General features: G+C 38.7%; 1 protein-coding gene across 3 annotated transcripts in view; it reads right to left on the bottom strand.

Annotated features, from left to right (window-relative positions):
- LOC119423254 (neuronal acetylcholine receptor subunit non-alpha-3) overlaps positions 1–23,844 on the bottom strand; it is a 76,172-nt gene extending 52,328 nt beyond the window's left edge. The window contains exons 1-7 of one of the 3 annotated variants that reach the window (XM_037690673.1): positions 23,693–23,844; positions 21,168–21,212; positions 20,450–20,559; positions 19,769–20,282; positions 18,216–18,406; positions 17,773–17,983; positions 15,137–15,368 (exon numbers count right to left, since the gene is read on the bottom strand). In XM_037690673.1, coding sequence (XP_037546601.1) covers positions 15,234–15,368; positions 17,773–17,983; positions 18,216–18,406; positions 19,769–20,282; positions 20,450–20,559; positions 21,168–21,212; positions 23,693–23,815 — 1,329 coding nt within the window. In that variant the 5' untranslated portion in view covers positions 23,816–23,844 and the 3' untranslated portion in view covers positions 15,137–15,233. Of the gene's footprint in view, positions 1–15,136; positions 15,369–17,772; positions 17,984–18,215; positions 18,407–19,768; positions 20,283–20,449; positions 20,560–21,167; positions 21,213–23,692 lie in introns of those variants that run through there. The other 2 variants (XM_037690670.1, XM_037690671.1) reach the window with 2 other exon arrangements.
- Positions 23,845–24,817: the final 973 nt, after the last annotated feature.

Raw genomic sequence — 24,817 nt, 5'->3', positions numbered from 1 at the left:
AAAAGCTGAAGAGCTGACAAGAAAATTGCAGCTTGTCTGACTCCGATAACTGAAGACTGATGGGATAAGTGTTATCTCTTGAAAACTCGATTCTGCTGTGATTTTAAAAGACAGAAAATGATAGGTTTAGTTTTTTAAGGCTAAAAAGTTCACATAATGTTTTCAGATCTTTGCTTTTTTGCATAAACTTGTCCTGTTCTATCCCTTTGTGTTACCACTTCATGCTGTATGATTTACAGATCGTTCTTTTTTTATTTTCAACATCTCAGTTGGAGAATTATCAGGACTGACTTAAAGGGATACACCTCAAATTACATGACTGCTTACAAGGACCACAGTAATCCACCACAACGACAGATTAAGTATCGATTTAGCTTCAAGTATTCTGAACATAGAGGACACTTGGCCATCTGTCTGGAATCAAATCACATTAAAGCAGCTGTTTCGCAAATTTCTGTTAGAAAAAAAATAATAATAATAATAATAATACTGTTCCAGCATCTAAGAAATGGGCAACATAGATGAATGTTATTGGATCAAGTTATTTTCCTTAAGAATATCAAAAGGTTGATTTATTGAAAGATTGTTTAAAGGGCTATTTTGAGACCACGGTCCATCCTTTACCTTTACTCACTTCTTCTTTTCTGGGTTAGAAGAAGAATTGTCTTTAACTGTCCCAAAATGTTCCACAGCTTGTCAGTAGTTACGTTGAGAGATGAACTCTCATCAACCTGAAAAAAATTGGCGTGATTGTTATTTTTTCGTTGTGATTTTTGAACTGTAAATTTTAAAATTGCTCTGTCTGAATTTCCTTATCAGCCTAGTATTCTTTGTCAGCCCCATGCAAACTGATCTCCTCTCGTTTAGGAGGCTGATTGACCTCCAAGCCAAGCAGTCATCAGTGAAGTCATGATTATGGTGAAGAAGTGGTCTAACATATCACTAATCAGCAACTCTGAACAAATGTTCGGTTTCAACACTTGAGCATCCTCATTATGCTCCTATTTGTATATTAACACAATCCCTGGCAGACATTTTTTTTAATAACTGATGTTGTCATCCTGCAAATCTAATTAACAACTTGCTGCTGATACATAAATCCAGAAAAAAAACACCTTTCTTGGGTGTTATGCTGTGCCAAAGGACTGTCCAATGTCAAGAATCCTTCAGTCTTCCAGTGAAATGATAAAGATGATTCTGTAGATCTTCAGTGTTCTCTACAATCTTCTGAGGGCCTTTAGGCTGGTGTGCTGGTGCCATTTTAACATTTTAACCCATAATTGTTGCTGTAAAGCTGTTTCTATTATAATGTTCTGCATTACCAGCATAAATAGCCATTAAGAAGCCAGGTAAGAGCTGAAATTTAAAAACCCTCCCCAGTTTGTCAGATGTTGCGTGCATGACTCAGATGTATAATTCCTTGGCAGGGTGCAGGACTATAAAAAATGAATGAACGTGCCAGAACCAGCACACGTTGTATGTTTAATACTCTAACTCAGGGGGCCAAGACCTTCTTGCACCACGGACCAGTTTTATGCGAGACAATTCTTCCACGGACCAGCGGCAGGGGAGCGAGTCTGAGAGGTCACACACAGAACAAAACACAATAAAGTGTAATCTGATTATTACAATTTAAATCTAATTATAATTGCAGTTGTATTGGTATTACACTGCCTGGCCAAAAAAAAAAGTCGCCACCTGGATTTAACTAAGCAAATAGGTACAAGCCTCCTATTGGATAATTAGTGCATGGGCGATTATCATTCAGGTGCAACAAGTTATTTAACCTCAACTGGTGCAATGAGTTGCTTCTCATTTCTTAAACAACCATGTTGAAAGACACATGGCGTTGTCGTGGAAAATATGTCAGTCTGTTTGAGAAGGATCAAATCATTGGCATCAAGTAGAGAAAACATCAAAGGAGATTGCAGAAACTACTAAAATTGGATTAAGAACTGTCCAACGCATTATTAAAAACCGGAAGGATAGTGGGGACCCATCGTATTCCAGGAAGAAATGTGGCCGGAAATAAATCCTGAACGATGGTGATCGGCGATCACTTAAGTGTTTGGTGAAATCACATCGAAGAGAAAACAACAGTATCACTCAGGGCTGTGTTTAACAGTGAAAGTAGGAACATTTCCACACACACAATGTGAAGGGAACTCAAGGGACTGGGACTGAACAGCTGTGTAGCCTTAAGAAAACAACTAATCAGTGAGGCTAACTGGAAAAAAAGGCTTCAATTTGCTAGGGAGCATAAAGATCGGACTCTGGAGCAATGGAAGAAGGTCATGTGGTCTGATGAGTCCAGACTGACCCTGTTCCAGAGTGATGGGTGCATCAGGGTAAGAAGAGAGGCAGGTGAAGTGATGCACCCATCATGCCATGGTGTCTAGTCATCAATGCAAGATCTTGGTGAAAAATTAATGCAACACTGGATGAAACAGATTGTGTGACATTGAAGAAGTTTATCAAAACAATGAGAATACATGATGTAATCAAAGCTAAAGGTGGTCCAACCAAATATTAGTGTGTGGCCTTTTATTTTGACCAGGCAGTGTATTTTGGGATTCATTTAAAATATTATTTAATATAACTCTTCAGCATTGTGGTTAGCCTTTAACACGATGACCTTGGTGAAAACGCATTAATGAAATGACGACCTTCAATAATTGTTTCTGATTTTTGTGTGCACGTCATATTTTTCTTTTCAAAAACGTCAAAACGCTTGTCTTAATGACAGCTGCTTAGTCTCCATGTGGTAAACTGTTTGGAAGGTTTCAGAGCTTCCTTGGAGATCTGGTCGCCTCATGTTACACAGAGCGTGCTCGGAGCGTGCTCGGAGCGTGCTCGGAGCGTGCACTTCACCTGTTGTGATGAGCCCATCATTTGACTCTTGTCTTTTCTTTTAAATGCAGCTTTCTTTTTCTGGTGACAACAGTGGAGGCTTCTGCTTCTCATCATCAGGCCTCGTCTCTTTTTAAAGAAGCTCCTCAGTGACGTTTGTGTTTTATTCTTTTTTGCTAACAACAATAATAAAAAAAAAATAACATGAAACTTTAACTTTCTGTGCAGCCCAGTACCAAGTGATCCAGGGCTCGGTACTGGTCCCTGGCCCGGTGGTTGGGAACCCCTGGTCTAACTGAATGTGAATGCGAGTTGGACGTATTCAGGCATGCATGCGTTATCAGAACCATCATTTCAGAAATAGACTTGTACAAACAGAGAGTTGGCAGCCATTCAGAAGAAAGGCAGCTGATTGGATAAACAGAAACATCTGTAAGATTTAAAGAATGGAAGACGTCCATCCATCAACCACAGGTTTGAGTTTGTGATCACATAAAAACAAAACTCAAAGAATAAAATGTGTTAAACACACAAATATTGAAGCCTTGCAAAGTATTAAGTTAAATATGACCAAGATCAATACAATAATAACACGGTCTGAATAAATAATTATAAAACTGTTTACGACAGTTTTTCTTTAAGATCCTTTGATTTTTCTGTTTACAAAGTGAGAATCCATAGGGCTCACCTTTACAACAATAATTTATCTTTATCACCCCCTCTTCTAGGTCCAGGAACCATTTCTACTGCCCAACATCTCACGGAGAAAACTTTGTTTTAAAACAAATCGTATCGTTGGAGATCTCACATCATCACTGCAAATATTGCTTTTGTGTTTAAACCTTCTCTTTATATTTTACCAACAAATGCAGGGACATTTCAATAAGTACATTTTGGTTTACACATCGTTTTCTGTTTAATAAAAAGAGTTTCTGTGTGGAGGTGTAAAGAAGCATTGTCTTTAATCAAAGCGCTGCTGTGGACACACTGAAAGTCGTTGAGGAAATGTGCGACAATCAACCTCAACGAGTAAACCTTTAAGATGCCTGGCAAGCTTCTTTGCAAAGATTGGTAACTTTAAATAAAATGTCCTACCGTCAGACTAAACACGCCATGATTTTATAAAACTACTTTGAATTTGTGCAGACAACGAGGAAAATGTAGTTGAATGTTGAATCCGTGGTTTTAAGGCATAGCTTTGCAGAAAAGGTCACATAATCAAATGGTTTCTAGTTTTAATTTCTCATTTTGAAAAAAAAACAAACTTTCACAGCAGCAGCAGTTTTGAACTCAGTTTCTCTTTCAGTCTCTGTAAAACTAAATGCACACCTGTAACTCTGCACATGCTGCACTCAGTGACTCTTTGGTCTCCAGTTCCCAAACTTGATATGGGCAAAACAAATGATTCCTTCTGGTGTGCAGAAAGAAACATAAATCTGATAACTCCAGACACATAGAATTTTAACATGTTTTACGATCAAGTGCATCATAACAATAATAAACTACTTTTTTATTTCTTGCATGGCATCTATCTCCCGGTGGTCCAATTCAACAAACTGGCGTTGCGTGAGGCTGCTTGACTCTCCACAGCCTCTATTTGGGGACCAACAATGATAGCAAGTGTCATTGAGCCAGGCTGAGAGCCTCGGCTCCAGTCAGGCATCAAACAGGACTGCAGCTGCAGATTACAGACACGTCTCTTGAACTCCGTGCGCCTGCGGGACGTCCTCCTTATGGCGCGGCAGATGTTGCAACTCGCTGGATTTTACGCACCAAGACGCACTGATCCATGAACTTAAGGCACATTGCAGAGAAATGCAACCCTCGATTTTTGAAGTGAATATTTCCCTGAATTAAGAACTATGAACGCATCCGACCAAAAATCCACAAGTGACGCGTTTTCTCTTCTGCAGCCGAACCAACCTTGATTTATCAATGAGCAAAGAATAAAATGCTGCTCTGTTTGTTTCGGTGTACTCACCCTGCTGGTTTAATGACACCCAGAGGTAAAGTCCAACTAATACAAATCCGTTGCGCTTCCAGATCTCCATGTCTGCGTCAGAGAATTCCAACTTGACGCAGCTCGCACTGCTGCTGCTCTGTCTCTTTCACCTTGTCGGCTCTTTGATCTCACACACTCTCTAACACACACACACACACACTGAGGATGTGTGTCTTCTTGTTTGGCTCGTGCGTCCCTCCAAAAGTCACTTGGGATTCCGCTCTGCCTTCTCCTGGCTGCTGCGCTCAGCTCCCGTGGAATCAGCGCGCGCGGATGATGGCAGACACCTGTCCGCTCACAGGAATACTGTCCACTTTGCCAGGGTTTGTTGTCCCCTCGAGCCAGAATGAACTCATCCTCACGCGCGCTGAACGCACGATGACTCAAAGAGCGCTGAGCACGCACAGATCCAACCTGCGCACGTCTCCAAAAGAGGGACACAGGCCCCGCCCCCTTCAGTTAGAGGAAACTTATTCTTGCAGAATGAATAATTTACTATTATTAATATTTTCCTTCTGTAGTGGAAACAGAAACAACAATTATTAACTATTAAATGTAAACCAAGCACAGAATCTGCTCAGGTACCTGATGGAGAGACACTTCCTTCTCATATATAAATTAATTATATATTTTTTTTTTATTCACTAACAGATTTAGTATTTTATTTATTCCTAGAGTGAACCATAAAAAGGACAAAGTAGCTAAAATTGATGCTTATGTCATGACTGGTTTCTAAAGCCGGTGGGATGTCACTTTGCACCGTGGTTGAACTTCGTCCATGGACAGTATCTGGGAGGTCTTTGGAGGTTTTGGACCCAACAATCCAAACTGAACACAAGGAGCTCAAAACAAAATGAACTTTATTACTGTACAAATGCAAAACGCTCACTTGGCAGCAAACTTACAGAAGTGAAGGCGAGTCATGATGAACGTGCAAAGATCCACTGATTTCTGAACTGAACAGAGTTTTATAGTCTGAGGCCAATGAGAGGATGAGAAACAGCTGAGGGAAATGAGACGGTGCTGGTGTTCGTGGGCGTGGCAGGACTAAGGAGCAAAGACTGAGAGTGACTGAAAACACAGGAAGGAAAGGTGTAAACTAAACTAAGAGAACACCACAAGAAAGAAACGGAAAACCAGTTCAGTTGCTGCCTCTCAGCGAGAAGGTTGTCGGTTCAAATCTCGGCCGAGGTTCATTATGGGTGGACTTTGCATGTTCTCTCCGTGCTGCATGCGTTTTCTCTAGATACACCGGTTTCCTCCCACAGACCAAAAAACATGCATGTTAGACTGATTGGTAACTCTAAACTGTATATGTGTCCCTGTGATGGACAGTAAGCCTGTCCAGGTGTCCAAATGATAGGACTGGAGACCTGTCCAGGTGTCCAAGTGATAGGACTGGAGACCTGTCCAGGTGTCCATGTGATGGACTGGAGACCTGTCCAGGTGTCCATGTGATGGACTGGAGACCTGTCCAGGTGTCCAAGTGATAGGACTGGATACCTGTCCAGGTGTCCAAGTGATAGGACTGGAGACCTGTCCAGATGTCCAAGTGATTGGACTGGATACCTGTCCAGGTGTCCAAGTGATTGGACTGGATACCTGTCCAGGTGTCCAAGTGATAGGACTGGATACCTGTCCAGGTGTCCAAGCGATAGGACTGGAGACCTGCCCAGGTGTCCAAATGATAGGACTGGAGACCTGTCCAGGTGTCCAAGTGATGGACTGGAGACCTGTCCAGGTGTCCAAGTGATTGGACTGGAGACCTGTCCAGGTGTCCAATTGATGGACTGGAGACCTGTCCAGGTGTCCAAGTGATTGGACTGGAGACCTGCCCAGGTGTCCAAATGATAGGACTGGAGACCTGCCCAGGTGTCCAAATGATAGGACTGGAGACCTGTCCAAGTGTCCAAGTGATTGGACTGGAGACCTGCCAAGGGTGACCCCCCCCACCCACCCCCCACCCCCCACCTCTTGCACAGGTACTACTGGATATGGACACCAGTGACCCCTGCCACCTGAAACGGAAGAAGTGGATAAAGATAATGGATGGATGGATGGATGACACAAGAAGGTGAATTAATGTTACACCTGAAGACAGTCAGCATGGAAGAACAGATGAACACATGATGTTTTTGAAACTCACACAAACATGGTGTGGATATAAAATGGCGTCTGCATAAATCATCATGTTTCTTTAACTCAGGTTAAATTTTACTCTCCAGCTGTCCAAACAAACTGATCTCTCCTAAAGTTGTTGTTGCTCAATGTTTTTGTTCAGTATTCATTTTTCATGAGCGCCTACATGTGGCTTTGACACAATAAATAAGAAATGGAGCAACGTGCAACAAGAAGAAGATCAAGAGATGAAAGAGTGGATTAATTTTCAGATTCTCTGTTTGTTGGACGCGTTTTCAGACACGTCCAACTGGAATATTGAGCATCTTCTGGATTCCAGAAGGAATTATCAATACAGCTTTAATACAGACGTGACTTGTTTCAAGATGTGGATACAACTATGACATGTTAGGCTTTAGATGTGCTTTTGAAGTCCTACAGCTCAACATGTACAAAAATAATACTTGATAATAGGTTTCGATGTGTGATTTATTTTTGTAAATCTAGTTGTTTCAATTCTCTGTTCTCTTCAATTGTCCATCATTTTCTCAAGTGCCTTCCAGACGACTTAAATTAGTTACTTCTTCTGACCCATTTTAACAAAATAATTGGTGTTTTTTGTTGATCCGGCGTATTATACCAAGATTATCGCTCAGTTCGTTCCTCTGACTTATGACGAGCGTTTCTTCGCAGCAGCAGTGCAGATAATGAAACAAGTCAGATGAACACAATTATACGTTCGCATGCATCAACGGACGCTCCTTGAATCAGCACAGCTGTCATGCAGTGAGGTCAAACGGGGTGCATAGTTAATTATGACATCTCGCTCGGTGTAATTATTTTTGAACACGCTTCTGCGTGGTGCCTTGAGCAGGAGTAACAATATCTCCGAGCCAGCAGCTCACCTTACAACAACAAGACTCGTGAAGGGCTGTTATTGTTGGTTAGTCATGATGCATTCATGCTCAGCTCATTCCTTCTGTCTCTTTCTAAACATTGCGTCTTTTTATTTAGTTTATTTGTAGTCACCATTTCCACTCACATGTTCTAGTTTCTCATTGTTTGTATTTTTGCCCACATGTTACAGTCCTGTTGTTTCCATTCTTTGCTGTTCTCTGCTGTTCAGTCCTGCAGCTCCTACCATCTATAACTCCTCTGCTTCCTTCATTCTCACTCTTCAAACGTCTTCTTTTCCTCCCCGTGGCTTCGGTTGGGACACTCTGTCATGCATGTGTAAATTCGCCATCATTTCACTTTAAGTAAAGATCTTTGTGAGTAAATCTGCAGAGACTAGAGAGACTTTGCTTTCATGAGAAACGTGATGAGTTTTTGTTCTTGAGCATCAGTTCATCTTCTCCACTGGCATGTCTGTGTGTCGTCTTTTGGGGCCAACTTTAACTGATCACTGTCTTATTTTATCGCACACATTGTCATGCAGAGCATCAGCCTTGAGCCTATCAGCATCAGCAAGATTTAAGCCTCTTACACACAAAGATGAAGCAGAAGATTATGTTTTTACACCATTAAATATTGTGTCGTGACGCTTAGCGCAGTGGCTCCCAAAGTTGAGGTTGGATCCTGACTGGAGCTCATAAAACATCAAATGAGGGTCCAAAAAGGCACATCTCCACCACAATTGGTCAAATAAAACACAAGAAAAGTCGTCAAAAGTTTAAAAAAAAAATCTTAGATGTTCAGGTGTTTTGTGATGTCATTTTTTCCTGGTATTATTTATTTAAATTGATCATATTTGGGGTTCTCCCTTTTTTATCTTGTGGGGTCAGAAGATGAAACTTTTGGAGTCAAACATGATGAACGCATGAATCTGCTGCTGCTTCTTCCACGTCCACCAAGTTCAGCCATGTGTTTCAGGCTCCTACTACCAAACTTTAGTGCTTGGGATTTTAATTTAGGTTTAGAATTCAGAATTTAAATTAGAAAAATATGTATAGCAAATAATAATACAAGTATGTTTTTTTTTGTTTGTTTTTTTAATTAGTAGAAAAATAATCTGACAGCTGTTTTCTACAGGAGCTTGTACTTCAATTTGTTAAAAGTTCAGGAAAATGTTGAACTATTTGCAGAAAAGATCAACTTAACCAAAATGAATACAGTTGTACTTGTGCACATCTGGACCGTTTCTTATTTTTTTTAAATACTGTTCTTTTTACATTTTATCCTCAGTAAGTGGTATCAACATACGTGACCACAGCTGTAGAGATCTTTGCAAGAAAAATTGTCTTCAATAAATACTTTTTTTTTTTTTTTTTTTTTTTAGCACAACAGTTTATTTTGATGCTTCGGCTGATAACAGCCGAAGTCTCCGTAGCTCAAATTCAACAACTTGAGCTTCAAAATGTTGATAAATGAGCGCGAACAGATTAGTTTGAATATGTTCAGGTGTTGAAAAGCTCCAGTTTTATTACACAGGATCGTTGAGTTTTGGATTGTTACGAACTGCAGACATTATATTGTGTTTACAACGTCTGACCTTAAGTCACTCTTCTCTTTGTGAAGTTGTGACAGATTTTAAAAATCACAATTTAACGTCTCCTTGTTTGATTCATTGTGGGTGTCGCTGAACGAGCCTGACTTCTTGTAAATTAATGCTGTTCAAACATTTCAGATAACAAATTTATAAAAATGTGTAGCTTTGTCTTGTTTTATCAAACAGTGTCTTCTTAAAAAAAGCCCGTGAGCCCGATCTAACCTAATATGGATAAACTGCGTAACATAATTTATACATGTGCATAAGTGACAATTCAATTTTTTTTAAATCTGTCTTAATAATTAATAATTAATTTCTCTTCTTAGGCCCCAGGTATTTGTAAGAACTGTTCAACTGTAAAGCCAAGACTGTATTTTGACCTCATGTAACCTGCAGTTAGAGCACAAAAAATGCACGACCTTCACTGACCTTGTACAGAATTAGCACTTCATCCTGTTCATTCAGATGCGGTTCAGCAGGACCAGATGTGATGCAGTAGACTGAGGCTTTCTATATATATAGCCTGGACAATCCCCCAAGAGCTCCTTTGAGCACCATTTCAATCTTTTCTTGGCCACTCCTGATGGAATGACGCGCCGACGTCACAGAAAATAATCTGTGCACGTTCCAAGCTAATACAAGCAAAGATGGAACCTGACACTGAATGGATGATGCTCAGGAGGAGCGTTTATTCTGCGGCTCAAGTCCATCTCTCTGAAGCAGGACAGAAACTTTTTCTGTCTAATACAAAAGGTTCATGTAGTTTTACAATAAACGTTCAGTCAAATTGAATAATTGTAATAAAAAAGAAAAACAACATTTGTCCCTTTACAGTTTTATTATTAGTGTCTTTGTGGCTGGTGCACAAATACATGTCATCACTTTGTAAAGTTAGAAACTCTTTGTTTCAATGATTTCCACAGTACTGGACATGCCACGCTCCTCCATGATGATGTCAAGAAGATAAAAAATAACATTTAAAATGTGCATCAGATCCCAATTCTCATTTCTAGAGCTGAAAAACAACTAATCTCACATCTGTGATGAAGCAAATAGGAATTGTTTTTTGTTAACGTGAATACTGAGTTTGTATTCACTGTTTCTTTCTTGGGAATTATATATATATATACTTTGTATATATATATATACAGTATAAACTGAAATACAGCTAACAAAACACAACAAGAGAACTAAGCAACAAGGAGCACACAGGGACCAAGCAGGAGAACAGACAGTTTGACAAAGTGAAGACGAGGCGAGAGCCTGAAGTGCACGTGCTGCGAGAGGTGATGAATGAGTGGATGCAGCTGAGCTGACTGTCAACCGAGGGACAGGTGAGTAATAAAGAGCAGGACTTGCTGAAGGAAGGACGACCAAAGGGGAGACAGGAAATCAACAAGACAAGATCCAAAATACGAACAAGGAACAGCACGACTTTAATAATGTAAACAACGGAACAAACAACAATAAAAACACACAACATTAATATTTTTCTTTTTTTATTTACCCTTTCTTTATACAGGTAGCCTCACTGAGTCACGAGAACTCATTTTCAAGAGAGACCTGTTTGGGGAGCAGGTGGGGGTTAAGGGCCTTGCTCATGGGCACAGGGTGGGGCAAGGTGTGGGTGCATCACCTACCCCACCCACATTTTTTTTTATTATGTTGTCGGTACCGGGGCTTGAACCGGTGATCTTCAGGCCCACCTTCTCTAACCTCTGCGCCACCACTCCCCCAGATACCTTCAGTTTCTTAAAAAGAACTGTCCGTTTTTCTGCTTCAGCCTATTTGCTTTGTTTTTTCTTCTTCTTCCAGCTTGCAGCTATATTTTAGCTAATTTGAGCTGTTGTATTTTAGCCATGTGTTTAAGTTTAGTTTGTATCTGTTTAAAATTTAGCCTCTATCTATGGTTTTACTTATTTTAGCTTTTATTTTGTTAAATTGTGATTTTAGCTACGTTTTGGCTGAATTGAGCTGTTGCTACTTTGTGTTTAACATTTAGCTTTGGTTTTGCTAATGTTATTTTAGCTGTTTACTAATCTTCAGCTTTTATCTATGATTTTGACGATTTTAGCTTTAACAGTATGCACAGCTTTGCTTATCTTAAGTTTTAGCCACAATCTTCTTAAAACACATTCATTAGTAATTTAGCTAATCTTGGGATTAAGTCACAGTTATGTTAATTTAGTTTTTAGCTAGTTTGTCAAATGTTATATTTTAGCTAAAATTTTAAAAATAAACTCTAGCTTGAAGGAAAAATCTACCAAATTTCAGCTAAATTTTTGTTAATCATAGATTTTAGCCACAATTTTGCTAATCTTAGATTAGCAGATTATATAAAATGTTATATTTTAATATAATAATATCTCACGCATATTTACAGTTTTGTATTAAAACATTTTAAGATATGATATTCCTAATATACATTTTTATTTGTAATTTTTCCAGGTTTTCTGGGGTTTGAGTTACATTTTGCAAATTTAGTTTTTAGTTGTTGCTTTGTTATTTTACACACATCTAAGCAGTTTTGCTGATTAAACATTTTAGGCTACAGTTTTGTTAACTTTAGTTTTTACACACAGTTTTATTAATTTTAGAGTTATACCTACAGTTTTTCTAACGTTAATGTTTAGATATGGTTTTGCTAATTTGCTCGTCATGCAACTCACACAGTTAAATATTTTAGTTTTGTAGCAGCTTAGGGAACTCAAACAGTAAGTTTTAATATAGTTTTAAAAAACAACAACATACAAATCCTTCATACATATTAAATTGTATAAATCCCTCTGGCCCTGTTAGCGGATGTGACGCACACACAGAAACACACAAATGCAGCGTGTGCGCTCACAAACACACACCTGTCTCCATGACTCACATCTGTAAGTGTGAATAATAGAAGAGCAGACTGAGGTCAGACTGTTCAAGTGAGCAGGAATCAGGAGAGAGACGGTTTAAATAAAACAAATAAATTCTAAACCAGGTCAGAGCACAGCATCATGAAATCATTCAGGACTGCCGTTTGTTACGATATTTATCAAAACCATGAACTTTACAAAACAAAAGACACAACAAATAATATCTGGATAAAGAGGTGTAATTCAAAACTTGCTTTTTTTGTGCATTTCTTACCATTTAACACCATAATAGAAAAGAAAACTGTCAAAGAGCAGCTTTTTGAAAATTATGTTATTTGGAAAAAATGTGTTTACTGCCCCCTTGTGGCTATTTTATGTCATTGCAGTAAAACCTGATCTTGGCACTTTGCTTGAAGCTCCAGTGCAGTAAAAGTGCTGCCTTCTAGTTTATAGCACAAAATATGAATAAATAAAATAAAATACATAATTTCTAATCATCTACATGCTGTGGCGAAAAGCTGGCGAGAGGTCTTGGCAGGCTGATAAAAACATTTAGTGTGCATGATTCCTGTAATTTAAACATCTGCTTTAATACCTGAGTGAACATTGTAATAGAGCAACTTTATTTCAGTAAAAGTTGTCTAGATTTATATTTTACAATTTCCCTGCTGATAAAGGAGCATCTAATATATGTAAATTAAAACAAACCTCTTACTGGCGCAGAACAGTAAAGATTAAATTTGAGTTGAGCATTAAATAGAAAAACAAAGAGCTATACTTAAAGGGGCTTTTTTTGCACCAAATTATTACATAACCAAATTATAAGTATGTGCTTTAAAATCTAAAGAGCTAAACTAGTGACGTACTTATATTTAAATTGTTTCTAATAACTGGGCCGCATGTCGTTTTTTTAATGTTTTTAGGTGACCATTTTGCTTTAATTACTGATGCAAGTTTAAATACCTTGTAAAATATATGTATTTAATTCAGTTATTCATGTTCTGATTCAGTCAATGAGATCTTAGACCTTTAAACCACTCTGAGCTGTGGACAGTTAGTAATGTAACATTGTATTGTCTTTGTTCTGTCCTTCAAGGCTCTTATTAAACCAGGATGAATTAAGTCAGAAGTCAAACTGTTAAAATATTATAATATATATTATTGTGTAGAATCCTACATAAAGCACAACACAGATTATTGTAAAAAAGTGTAATCTATTTATCCTTCTGTTGATACATTTAATCGCATGAGTTCTGAATCAATATATATCTATACCTGCGTTAAAATATTCAAACTTCAGTTATATGACAACTAAGAACTGTGGGATGCCAAATTCTCAATTTTTCAATCAGATTTTATGTTTTTTAAAGCAAGATGTAACTTTTCCTGAGCTAATTATTGTACAGAGCTGACAAATTAAAAAAAAAATCACAAAGTAACCTACACTATATAAATATCTCATACTGATGGGTGCGCGTTCTTAAAATAAAAAATAAAAAGTAAACAAAATTGGCGACTGGATGTGAACTACCACGTGTTAGTTTAACTCCTGAAAGAGCTGAAGTGACTGAAAACAAGTAACTCGTTAAACGCGCTGTTCATTTTACTGACACCGACTGCAGCAGCCTGGTGCAGATCAATCATGACTCGAGCGTCCACGTGGTTGTCAGTAAATTCAGCCGAGTGCTTTGTTTACGTTGAGTGTAGACCCGCATTTAAAACGATTTATTATTCATTTTGGAAAACTACGGGAGTGAACGCTTTCGAACGGCACCATTTGATTTAGCTCAGGATAACCTTTTATTATTGACTTCATACTTTGCAACAAATACCTGAAGCTCTGTTCTTCAGCCTTTTAAAAAAATACCGTAGTTTTCGGATTAAAAGGCGCATTAAGCGAAACAAAACAGTCACATACGTCAAACTTTATTCAACTCACTCACAATAATAAAACTGGTTCGAGGTCAGTATGCACATCCAGAATTAATACATAAGGAGCACCTGATTATAAGGCTCACTGTCGATTTTTGAGAAAATTTAAGGATTTTAACTGCGCCTTATATTCTGAAAAATAAACAGTAGTTAGCTCTATTTTAAGGGCTGCCATTTAGACTTTTTAGTCATTGAACACAAATAATTTACAGTAAGTAGGCAGTAAATACCTTTAGTCTGCTGCGTTCAAGTTGTTTTAGACGAGTGAAGGGCATTATCAGTCATGACAGGATGCGTGCGTCATCTAAAATGATGTTTACGTGGATCATTCAGTCATAAAATAACAGCAGCATGAACGCAAAGACTCTCCAGATGTTTGGTATGCACGCAGGCTTTAATGTTCATTTGAACTCTGTGCCATTCTTTCGAGGTGTGCAAATATGACTCCAGTTTAAATTTCCATGTGCTCATATGGTGCAGGCAGCGTACTCAAACCTATTATTATTATATATATATATAAAAAAAACAATTAGATTAAGCAGGAAGACGGTAACAAACTTGTTTTTTGTCTTTAAATTAGTCTCAGAGACAGAAAATTGATTCTGAGTTCCAATCAGCGCCCAGAAAATACGATAGAGGGCAATCAGCTTGACAACAAGCCAGCTGCATGCAATAAAACCAGTCCTTATAAGATATTGTGCATTTTATTGCAATAACCATTGCATTGTTACAGTCATACGGATATGACGTTTAAATCATTCTCTATTTTATTCTGCTTATTGCTCTCACTTCTTCTCACTCCTGTACATGCAGCTCGGAATGAAAGAGAAGTTAAATTTAAAACGTTACAGCGCCCGGTAGTTGTTGTGGGTTACAAACCACAAGGTCTGCAGCCTGAGCTTGTTTTTATAACAGTGTATAGTATGACTAAGTGAGTGAATAAATCAGAGACCCATCGACAAAATAAATAAATAAAATCCTGAGAGTTTCACGGCGGTGTGCTGAAGTACAGGTGCAGAGCAGGAGTGAAGATAAGAACCGTTCCCAGGATTGAGACGGTGAGGAAGGCCCACAAGAAAATCCTGTCCAACACCTGAGCCACAAATTTCCAGTCCTGCACGACCTGAAGGGACACAAACAGAGACGAGCGTAAGAAAATCAAACCCATTAATGTCGAGACTCGTTGGCTTCACCAGCACCTGCTGCCAAAGGCCACAGAGGAGTGATCATGTTTTCCCTGCGTTTGACTGTGTTAGCAAAATTTCTAATTAAGAACAGGACAGATTTAAATGAAACTCTTAAAAAGACATCTGCAACTTCTTACCTTGAGGTCCAACTCAGTTCAAAGTGACTGCCGCAGCCAGCTGACCTTAGATAATACAGTAGTCGCTCGCTACTTCGCGGTTCGACTTGTGTGGACTCGCTCTTTCACAGTTTTTCAAAGCAAGATTGTACACGACACGCGTTAGTCAACTTTAATATTACGCACGTGATTGGGACAGTATGGGATACTGTAAAAAGTTAAACAAAAAAAAAAATACTTTGGACAGGCGCCACCATTTTGTAGTTTTATGTAATTAAGCCTTCACTGTAACACCACTCAAAAGGACTACATTACCCAGAAGCCAAAGTTGCTTTCTGCTGAAATAGAGGGAAAACTCTGATCCAATCCAAAAAAGTTTGGTCTTTATTCGTAGCGATTTCAGAGCTCAGTGGATGCAGCGAGCCAAAAGAAGCTGACTGGGAATTGGACCAGAACCGGACTTCCAGCCTCATTGGTCAGTGTGAGTGCTACCGGGCCATGAGGCCTCACGGGCGGGGAGGCGTTGCTTGGGGGTCCTGTGTTTTTCCCCAGAGCTCATCGGGGCTTTTTTCATCCTGATTTGGACTCTATCTGGACCCGTATGTGGTTTTGTGCTGGCTAACCGAAGGTCCGGCTCCTCTAAAAGCATCTTGGTGGCTGCAGAGAGCCGACCAGAACCAGACCAGAACCAGAACAAGGTTGGTGAGTACGGGTTTCTAAAGTCTTAACATTTGAAGGCATTACTACTCACTGAACTTAAAATTTTACGTGGAGTGAATAAACATTACCAGGTTATCTTGATTAATGAACTTTTGCTTTAGTTGATTTAAATTTATTACTTGGCTGAACTGTTTTTGTGTGTTTCAACTCAGGAATCTGTCAATTTAACTTAAGTGGTGAATAAAAAATACTAAAATAAATATAGTATTCCTACGCCGTGGTTTTTCACTTATTGCGGAAGAGTCTGGAGCGTAACCCCCACGATAAACGAGGGACTACTGTACTAAAATTATGTCAATTTAATAAATATTGAACTAAAACTTGCAGTTGTAGTATAAACATAGAATATAATAGAAACAGCCTTTATTGTCCCACGGATGGGAAATTCAAGTGTAAACATAATCTCCAATGTACACTGAACAAAATATAAATGCAACACTTTTCAAAAATGGCCTTTTATTGTGGTCAGTCTAAGGCACACCTGTGCAGTAATCCTGCTGTCTAATCTGCATCTTGATCTGCCTCACCTGTGAGGAGGAGGGATTATCTCTGCAGAGGAGAAGGGCTCACTAACACACATTTAAAAAAGGCTTATTGTGCATTTGGGTTCAGCTCATGAAAAGTGGGAGCAAAATCAAAAGTGTTGTGTTTATATTTGTATCCAGTGTACTTAGAGTACTACACATTGTGCAGTAGTTTCACTTGAAGTATAGAGGCATTACCTGCTGGAATCAATCCTGACTGCCTGCTGGTAAACGACCCCATAACTCTCAGAATGTAAATGTCAGCTGAACTTCCACAACTGAAAAACTTTTGGGGTCAACCCAGTTCAAGATGGTCACAACAGCTAAACTTTGCCTTCGTGAAAATGGCTAAACCTCCGCAAGTTTCACATACAGAGCTAAAGGTTGGTGTTAGAAGCTGCAACTTTCCACCACTCGGCTACTCCAAGTGCTAACAAATCACACACAATATCAAGGTTTGACCAAAATATAAACTATTGTTTTTAAGATAAAAAGAACTTAGTGTCATCAAAACCAGGAGGATATCTAGTATTTACTTTAGGATTTTATAGGCCTTTAATTTTAAGAAGAGGTTGAAGAAAAAAGTGAGAGAAGTAAAGAAATGCATCCGTCCATCCGTCATCGTTACCCGCTTCTTCCTTTACGGGTCACAGGGGTCACTGGTGCCCATATCCATAGTCACTGCATGAGAGGTGGGGACACCTGGACATGTCTCCAGTCCATCACAGGGACACATAGCGACAACCATTCACTCTCTCACTCATACCTAGGGACAATTTAGAGTTACCAATCAGCCTAACATGCATGTTTTGGTCTGTAGGAGGAAACCGGAGCACCCGGAGAAACCCCACGCAGCACGGCGTCTGGATTTGAACCAGCAACCTTTTCGCTGAGCGGCAGCAGCTCTACCAGCTGAACCACCATGAGAGTCAAAAGCTACAAGAGACACAAGGTGCTGGTTCCCTCCTGCGTGCCCGCACCTCTCGTATGAAGTGTTCCTTCCGGATGTGGCGGCTGATGTAGCGAACTGAGCTTGTGGCTTTCTCCAGCATCGCCAGCCAGGCTTGGTTCTCATCCTCGATCCCCCCGAGGGCTCCTCTCTGTTGGCCACCACCAGGAACGCCCCTCCTCAGCAGCCCTCGCCGGGGCTTCAGCTCGGGGCTTCGCATCTCCGTGTCTGGGAAGTTGTATCTGAGGATAAAGGTATGAAGTCGCATTTTTAGTCGTCTCTTGTTGACTTATTTTATACTAAAGAGCACATTACTGAAATCTGGATTAAAAAAAAAAACTGAAATAGAGTGAATGCATTTTTTTTTTTCATTTATTTATTTATCCAGTTTCATTTCATTTGTATGCATAAGAATATGTGTTGCCATGCCTTGGCTACAATCTTGTGTGGTAGCAGCTACTGACTCAAGTTTACCTGTCTGTGTGTCCTCTCATACACAGCAGCCTGGGCAGTCTCTGGAGAAAGAGGCTCTTTACCCAGGGGGCCATGGGGTGGTAGGTGGCAGAGGAGCGGTGGTGCACATTTATCACAAAAACTGTGACAATGATGGAGAAGGTGACAAAAATCATGATGAACAGGAGGTACTCTCCGATCAGCGGGATCACCTGTTCAAGTATCAAAAAAAGCCACGTAAGAACCTCACTGTGTAAGAAATGTGTAATCACTAAAACACATTACTGTTTTAAAATGTATTTTTTAAAGCTAAATATTTCAGTCAGTCCAATCTAAATACTAAAATATTGAATAAAAAGTCAACATTAACTTATTTAACAAAATGCACATAAAATGGATAAAATGGCTCCTGCAGCTTTTATGGGTAAATATTTATTAATGACTATCCCTGAAGGGAGAGCAATATTATTATTATTATTATCAACAACAATAATAATAATAATAGTAATAAACTTTATTTATATAGCACCTTCCAACAACGCCTTGCATTGACCGAAGTGTTTTACAAGATAAAACAAACACAAACAGGGAACAATAAATTTGTGCAAATTAAAAGCACAGCCATAATAAAAGGAGGTAAAGGAGATACAAATACTAAAATACTAAAAGTTAAACATAAAAAAGTTTAACAACAAAATAAACAGTTAAACAAAATAGGTTTCGATGCATGTCATGAACCACTACAAAGGTTTTAAAGTTTGATTTTAGTCATGAATTTGTTAAATAAGGAGAGAAAATTATTAACACAAGAACAATGGAAATACATAGTCATGATAGATGTAAACAAGTGGTACACCAGTGTCCCCCATCCCCGAGAGATAGGTTGTATGTAGTTTTTAAGATGCGTTTTTTTTTTTTTTTTGACTGGAACAAGGAATGCAAGTAAGCCTTGAACTTTCTGGTGTAAGATATTCAAGTGGTGGGAGTTACACCGTCTCTAGAGTAGAGGTGGGTTTTCTTTTTGCTTGTTTGAGGCAGCACAGAGTGACGGGTCCTGGAGAGTGGAGGGAACAATTTTATCCACGACCTGGTGTAATGGTAGAACCAACATGGCCGTGGCCACCACTGGGAATATAAAAACTATAAAACAGTTTTATCATATGATTGGGATGGTGGGTTTACATATATAAGTAGTATATATGGTGGTGGCCATGTTGGCTTTAGGTTTGGTAGGCTTGATCTTGATAGTGACCTTTCATACACCTAGATGTAGCCACACACCACAAGGAAAGCTGGTACCTTACTTATTTGTTTAAGATCTTCAGTTCACAGGATGGATGGACATTTGTGGTGGCAGCCATTTGCATTTTGATGTTGCAACCCAATTTTGGATAGTTAACTTTCTTAAACCTAGATGTAGCCACACACCACAATGGAAGTTGGTACCTGACTTTTTTTTTCCCAAGTTATCACATCATGGACAGATGGACCGAGGCGATTTCCAATTCCCCCCGCTTCACTCTGCGATGGAGGACAATACAAATTTATCTGCATAACCTGTAGACGCTACAAACCTTAGAGGATGAAGGGATGATTTCTTCAATGACCAACAGGAACACAGTGAGCGACACCAACACTGATGTGGAAAGGGACAGCTTCTCTCCCTCATCTGATGGCAGATAGAACACCAACACGGTTAGGAAGGACAGGCCGAGGCACGGGATGATGAGGAAGAGGGTGTAGAACAAGGGCAGCCTTTTTAGGATAAAGGAGTAGGTGACAAACGGGTACCAGTACACCCCATCCCTCCTGCTTCCTTTCATTCCTGTGGCATTCAGGATTTCCCATTCACCATTGTCAAAAAAGTCCTTACGATCCACGTAGTGATCCACCAGGACCAGGTCCACCATGTGTCCATCGTAAGTCCACGAGCCAAACTTCATGGAACAGTTCTGTCGGTCAAAGGGGAAGTAGGTGACGTCCATGGTGCAGGAGGATTTATAACTGGCAGGAGGAGTCCAGGTTATGGTGCCATCCCAGCGAACAATGGCCTTAGTCATCAAGGAACCTTCAAATCGACCATCAGCACTGAGAGGGGACATTAAAAAGAGTTTAGGAAAGATAAACCCCTGACAGAACACACAGAAGGAGAATTGGAAATGGGAAAAGCTACTAGATACAGAAGAACCAATGTGATTTGACAGAGTGCACATTCTGAGGTAGTGTCTGGTTCCTTCAGAGGCCTGAGAACTCACTTTTCATACAGAACAATGTCAGGCAGCCAAATGGTCTCTGACGGCACTCGGATGGAGGTGATACCCCGGTAGTCATCGGGGTCCCACTTCAGCTTCACATCAGTCCACTCCTTGAAAAAACGAGAAAATCACAGAAAAACTGCTCAGATTTAGACCAACTGCTAAAAAAAGAGACTCCGAGTTTTCATTTCAGCACTTTTTTACTTTTTAAAGAAAACACCAAAACATATAGGACAGAGTTTTTCTTATTTATTTAACAATTCTCCAGCATGTTTATTTATTTATTCATTCATTTTTAACCCTTTCATTCCAGTGTAAGTATGTCTTAGCATGATTGGGCTTTTATTTATTTATTTTATGCATCTGGGAATTAGGAATATTTTAAGCACACGTTATGTCAGTGATCACTGTTCAGCTATTTTTACCATCTACAATCTGACTTATATATATATATATATATATATATATATACATACATATATATAATGTGTGAATTGTTCAAGCAGCAGCCTATTGGTTTCAAAGAGTACATGGTGTCATCATCATTATCATCATCTTGATCATCATCATTACTATCATCATACCTAGTCAAACAAATGCTAAAGGAAACAAAGAAATAAAGAGATTTTTTAAAAGTATATAACTCAAGAATTTACATTTGTGGACAAGGCCATATCAAAATGAAAATCCTGTACTTATTTAAATTACTACTTTTTACCTGCCAGAGCCAGACATTTGTAGTCATCAGCTGGTTCTTTTCATCCTGCAAGAAAATCAAGAAAGAAACTGAGTTAAATCTGCTAATTAGGAATGATAAGATCAGAGAGGGTAATAAGGAGCAAACCAAAAGCTGGAGTGAAGAAGTTCATTTTGCCAACAACAAAAAGGATATTAAACCTTGACCATGTCTTTGTCTTTATTTTGTTTTCTACTGTTTCTACAGTTTATTAATCGACTTCCTTCTGGTTATATCAAGAACATGCTTTAAGTCTTAGTTTGCAAAACTTGGTGTTGACTTTATTCAAGGTTACTCAAAATAAAATAAAAGTAAGAAGCATTAAGATAAGTTGTTAAAAAAAATCTTCATTGAGTTTATGTCAGCAAAAATACTGTAAGGTAAGTAATAAGGAAAACATAAGAAAGTAAGAGACATTAAAAGGGGATGTGTTTAGATAAACTAATTGGTTCTGAATATGACAAAATATATAAAAATTACCTGAAAACAACGCTCCCCTTTTTGTCATTTCTGTTCGAAAATATATTAAACAAGAGGTTTTAGCCATGTTAGCTGTGTGTGTCCTTGCTAGAATAATGCATGTAGTCTGGGCCCATACAGCTCAGCCGTCTCTTATTTAGAGCTACAGAAACCACTTCAGGACTTTTTAGCTTCGTTTTGGTTTTCTCTGGTCAGTTTCGTTCATATGAACAGCTCATTTTATTACGTTTTGATAAGTCTCTTTTGTGCCTCTAATAATAGTTTGTAGCTCGTAAGCTCCTAAGCTTTTTCCTCTCTTTATATGGTTTTCTTCCACGATATTAGAAATCTAACATGATCGTTCTGCTCTTCTCAAACCGTCCTCGTGCTGTTTATCTCCTGCAGTCAGCCTTAAGAGAAGTTCACCTCCTCCCCTCTTTCATCCTCCGTTAACATCTGCCACACTTTGTTGTGCAGCACAAATGTATGGACCACTTTACAGTGTATGAAGCAATATTTATTGGCACACAGAAGTACGGAAAGCTTTAAAGGACATACCACAGCCTGTTCATCTCCAGTCTATGGAGGTGGAAAATGATGTTCTTATAATAAAGATGAGGCTCAGTGACCAAACAATGTCAAACCTGAAAACTTGAAAGTTTTTCAAATATCCCCACAGATGCAATGATTTCACTTTTCTTAGTATTTCTGAACTTAACGGCCACTGATTACTGTTAAAGTCCAAGATGTCTTCTTTTAAGCTAAGCAGCTACTTTTGTGCACCAACTCTTCATTCAAGGTTTCTTAAAAGTTTACATTTTCTATGAATTGGCTTTTTCTAAGAAAACCTGACTGACCAAACAAGATAAAGTCTAACATTTTGTAATATATATATATATATATATATATATATATATATAGTTGTATATATATATTAAATGTGTTGCCGTGTCTGTGAATAAACCTTCAAATAGATGTTGTATTTTTGTTTTTCAAATAAATTGATTGATATTTTATTTCTGCCTGAAGAAAATTAACTTGTCACAACAGCAAACAAAATGAATTTTATGTTTTGAACATAACAATATAAACATAATAAAAAATCTAACAATCAGAACTAACATTCAGTATCATTGAAACATAGTTTATATTTTACTACATAAAGGATGCTCCGTGACTGGGAGCAGTCTGTCCTCTGACCTTCTGCTCCTCGTTCACTCACTTGTCTTCAGGTTCAGTTTTTAAATATTTCTTCATGTGAAAATTATGATTTCTGAATTATTAATCGCTGTACACTTCACGCTCAGAGAGAAACATCACAACTCTTCATCGTGCATTCCTTCATATGAAGCTCAAGAACAATCTGGGATTATCTGTGGAAATGTAGCAGCTCATTAAGATGGAAGGAATTTGGGTGGAACAGTTTTATAAGAGATTTTATTACTCCCTAACAAAAATCCCACTATAACGGTAACTCTCCAGCTTGATGGAGAAGCTGTGGAAATAAAATTGCAAATCATTACCATATTTTTGGGAGACTGTCAAGTAATTAGAACTTATTGGAAGGAGATACATAAAGCAATACAAGATATTATTGGACGTCAACTGCCTTTAGAAAGTAGTGTTTTGGTTTTTTTTGGACTCACGCCTGAAGGATGGTCAAAGATAAATAAAAATCTGGCTTTCACTGGAGAGCCCAACATTGAACATCTGGATGGACATCACAATGGACATATAGAGGATGGAGAGAATAACTGCAGAAGTAAACGATGAAACGGACAGATTTATTCTACGCTAGAAGAAATGGATGGTTTACATAAAATCACATACACCAGATATAGCCCTTTGTATTATTGTTTTTTTATTTGTTTTTTTATTATTTTCTTGTTAAAACATGTAAATTGATACTCTACTAATAATTGAAGTATTAAATGTTAATTATGTTAAATATATTTATAAATGTCAATAAAAATATATTTTTTAAAGAAAATTATGATTTCTTATTTTATGAATGTATTTGTTTTTGGGTGAACGTGTCATTTGCTCACCACATCAACCAGCTGTGAGATCTTCAGGCCGAAGCGGACGGTTATGGTGTCGTTGGCGTGCTGGACGGGGCGCACCCACTTCTGGTAGCCTTTGAAGAGGTTTCTCAGCAGGGAGTCCTCCATCTGAGCCAGCGACACAAAGTCTTCTGAGGCTGGACAAGAAGACGCAACACAGAGAGGATGATAAAAAATGAACTCTGGGACAGATTTATGACTTGGAGCTGAAATAACCAAAGAAAATAAATTAACACAGATCATTAGATCTTTTTTTTTTTACTTGAAAAAAGGCCAAAAGTGAGTTAACACAGCATGTTTATGTATGTCATATTACTACAGCCCTGTACTCATGATACCAATTAATGAATCTGAAAAAGCAGAAGTTTACAAAAATGTTTTTACATTTTAGGTAAAGCTGAGGAGAGTCATTTATTGTCGCCCCCTGACAAAAGCAAAGATGTTAATGTTGTTGGTCTATAACTACATGTGCGTTTGTTTGTCTGTCGCATCAGCAAAACATCTCATTGAATGAATGGACAGAATATTATTTTGTATATTACATTTATTTTATTAGAAAAATTCTGATGACATTTTTAAAAATTGAGGATTTTTAGGGGCAGCGTGGTGGAACAGTTGGTAGAGCTGTTGCCTCTCAGTGAAAAGGTTGCCGGTTCAAACCCTGGTCATGGATCTTTCTGGGTGGAGTTTGCATGTTCTCTCCGTGTTTCATATCCGGTTTCCTCCCACAGACCAAAAACATGCATGTTAGGCTGATTGGTAACTAATTGTCCCTGGATGAGAGAGAGAGAGTGAATGGTTGTTTGTCTCCCTGTGTCCCTGTGATGGACTGGAGACCTGTCCAGTTGTCCATGTGATGGACTGGAGACCTGTCCAGTTGTCCCTGTGATGGACTGGAGACCTGTCCATTATGTTCCTCACCTCTCACACAGTGATAGCTGGACATGGACACCAGTGACCCCCATGACCCAAAAAGAAAGAAGCGGGTAAAAGATGATCCATGGATGGATGGATGGATGGATGGATCCAAGAATGGATGGATGGATGGATGGATGGATCCAAGGATGGATGGATGGATGGATGGATCCAAGAATAGATGGATGGATGGAT

This window comes from Nematolebias whitei, chromosome 16 (assembly GCF_014905685.2).
Source record: "Nematolebias whitei isolate Nwh7 chromosome 16, NemWhi1, whole genome shotgun sequence".
In the NCBI taxonomy this organism is placed as follows: domain Eukaryota; kingdom Metazoa; phylum Chordata; class Actinopteri; order Cyprinodontiformes; family Rivulidae; genus Nematolebias; species Nematolebias whitei.
This window is presented reverse-complemented; position numbering and strand designations above follow the sequence as displayed.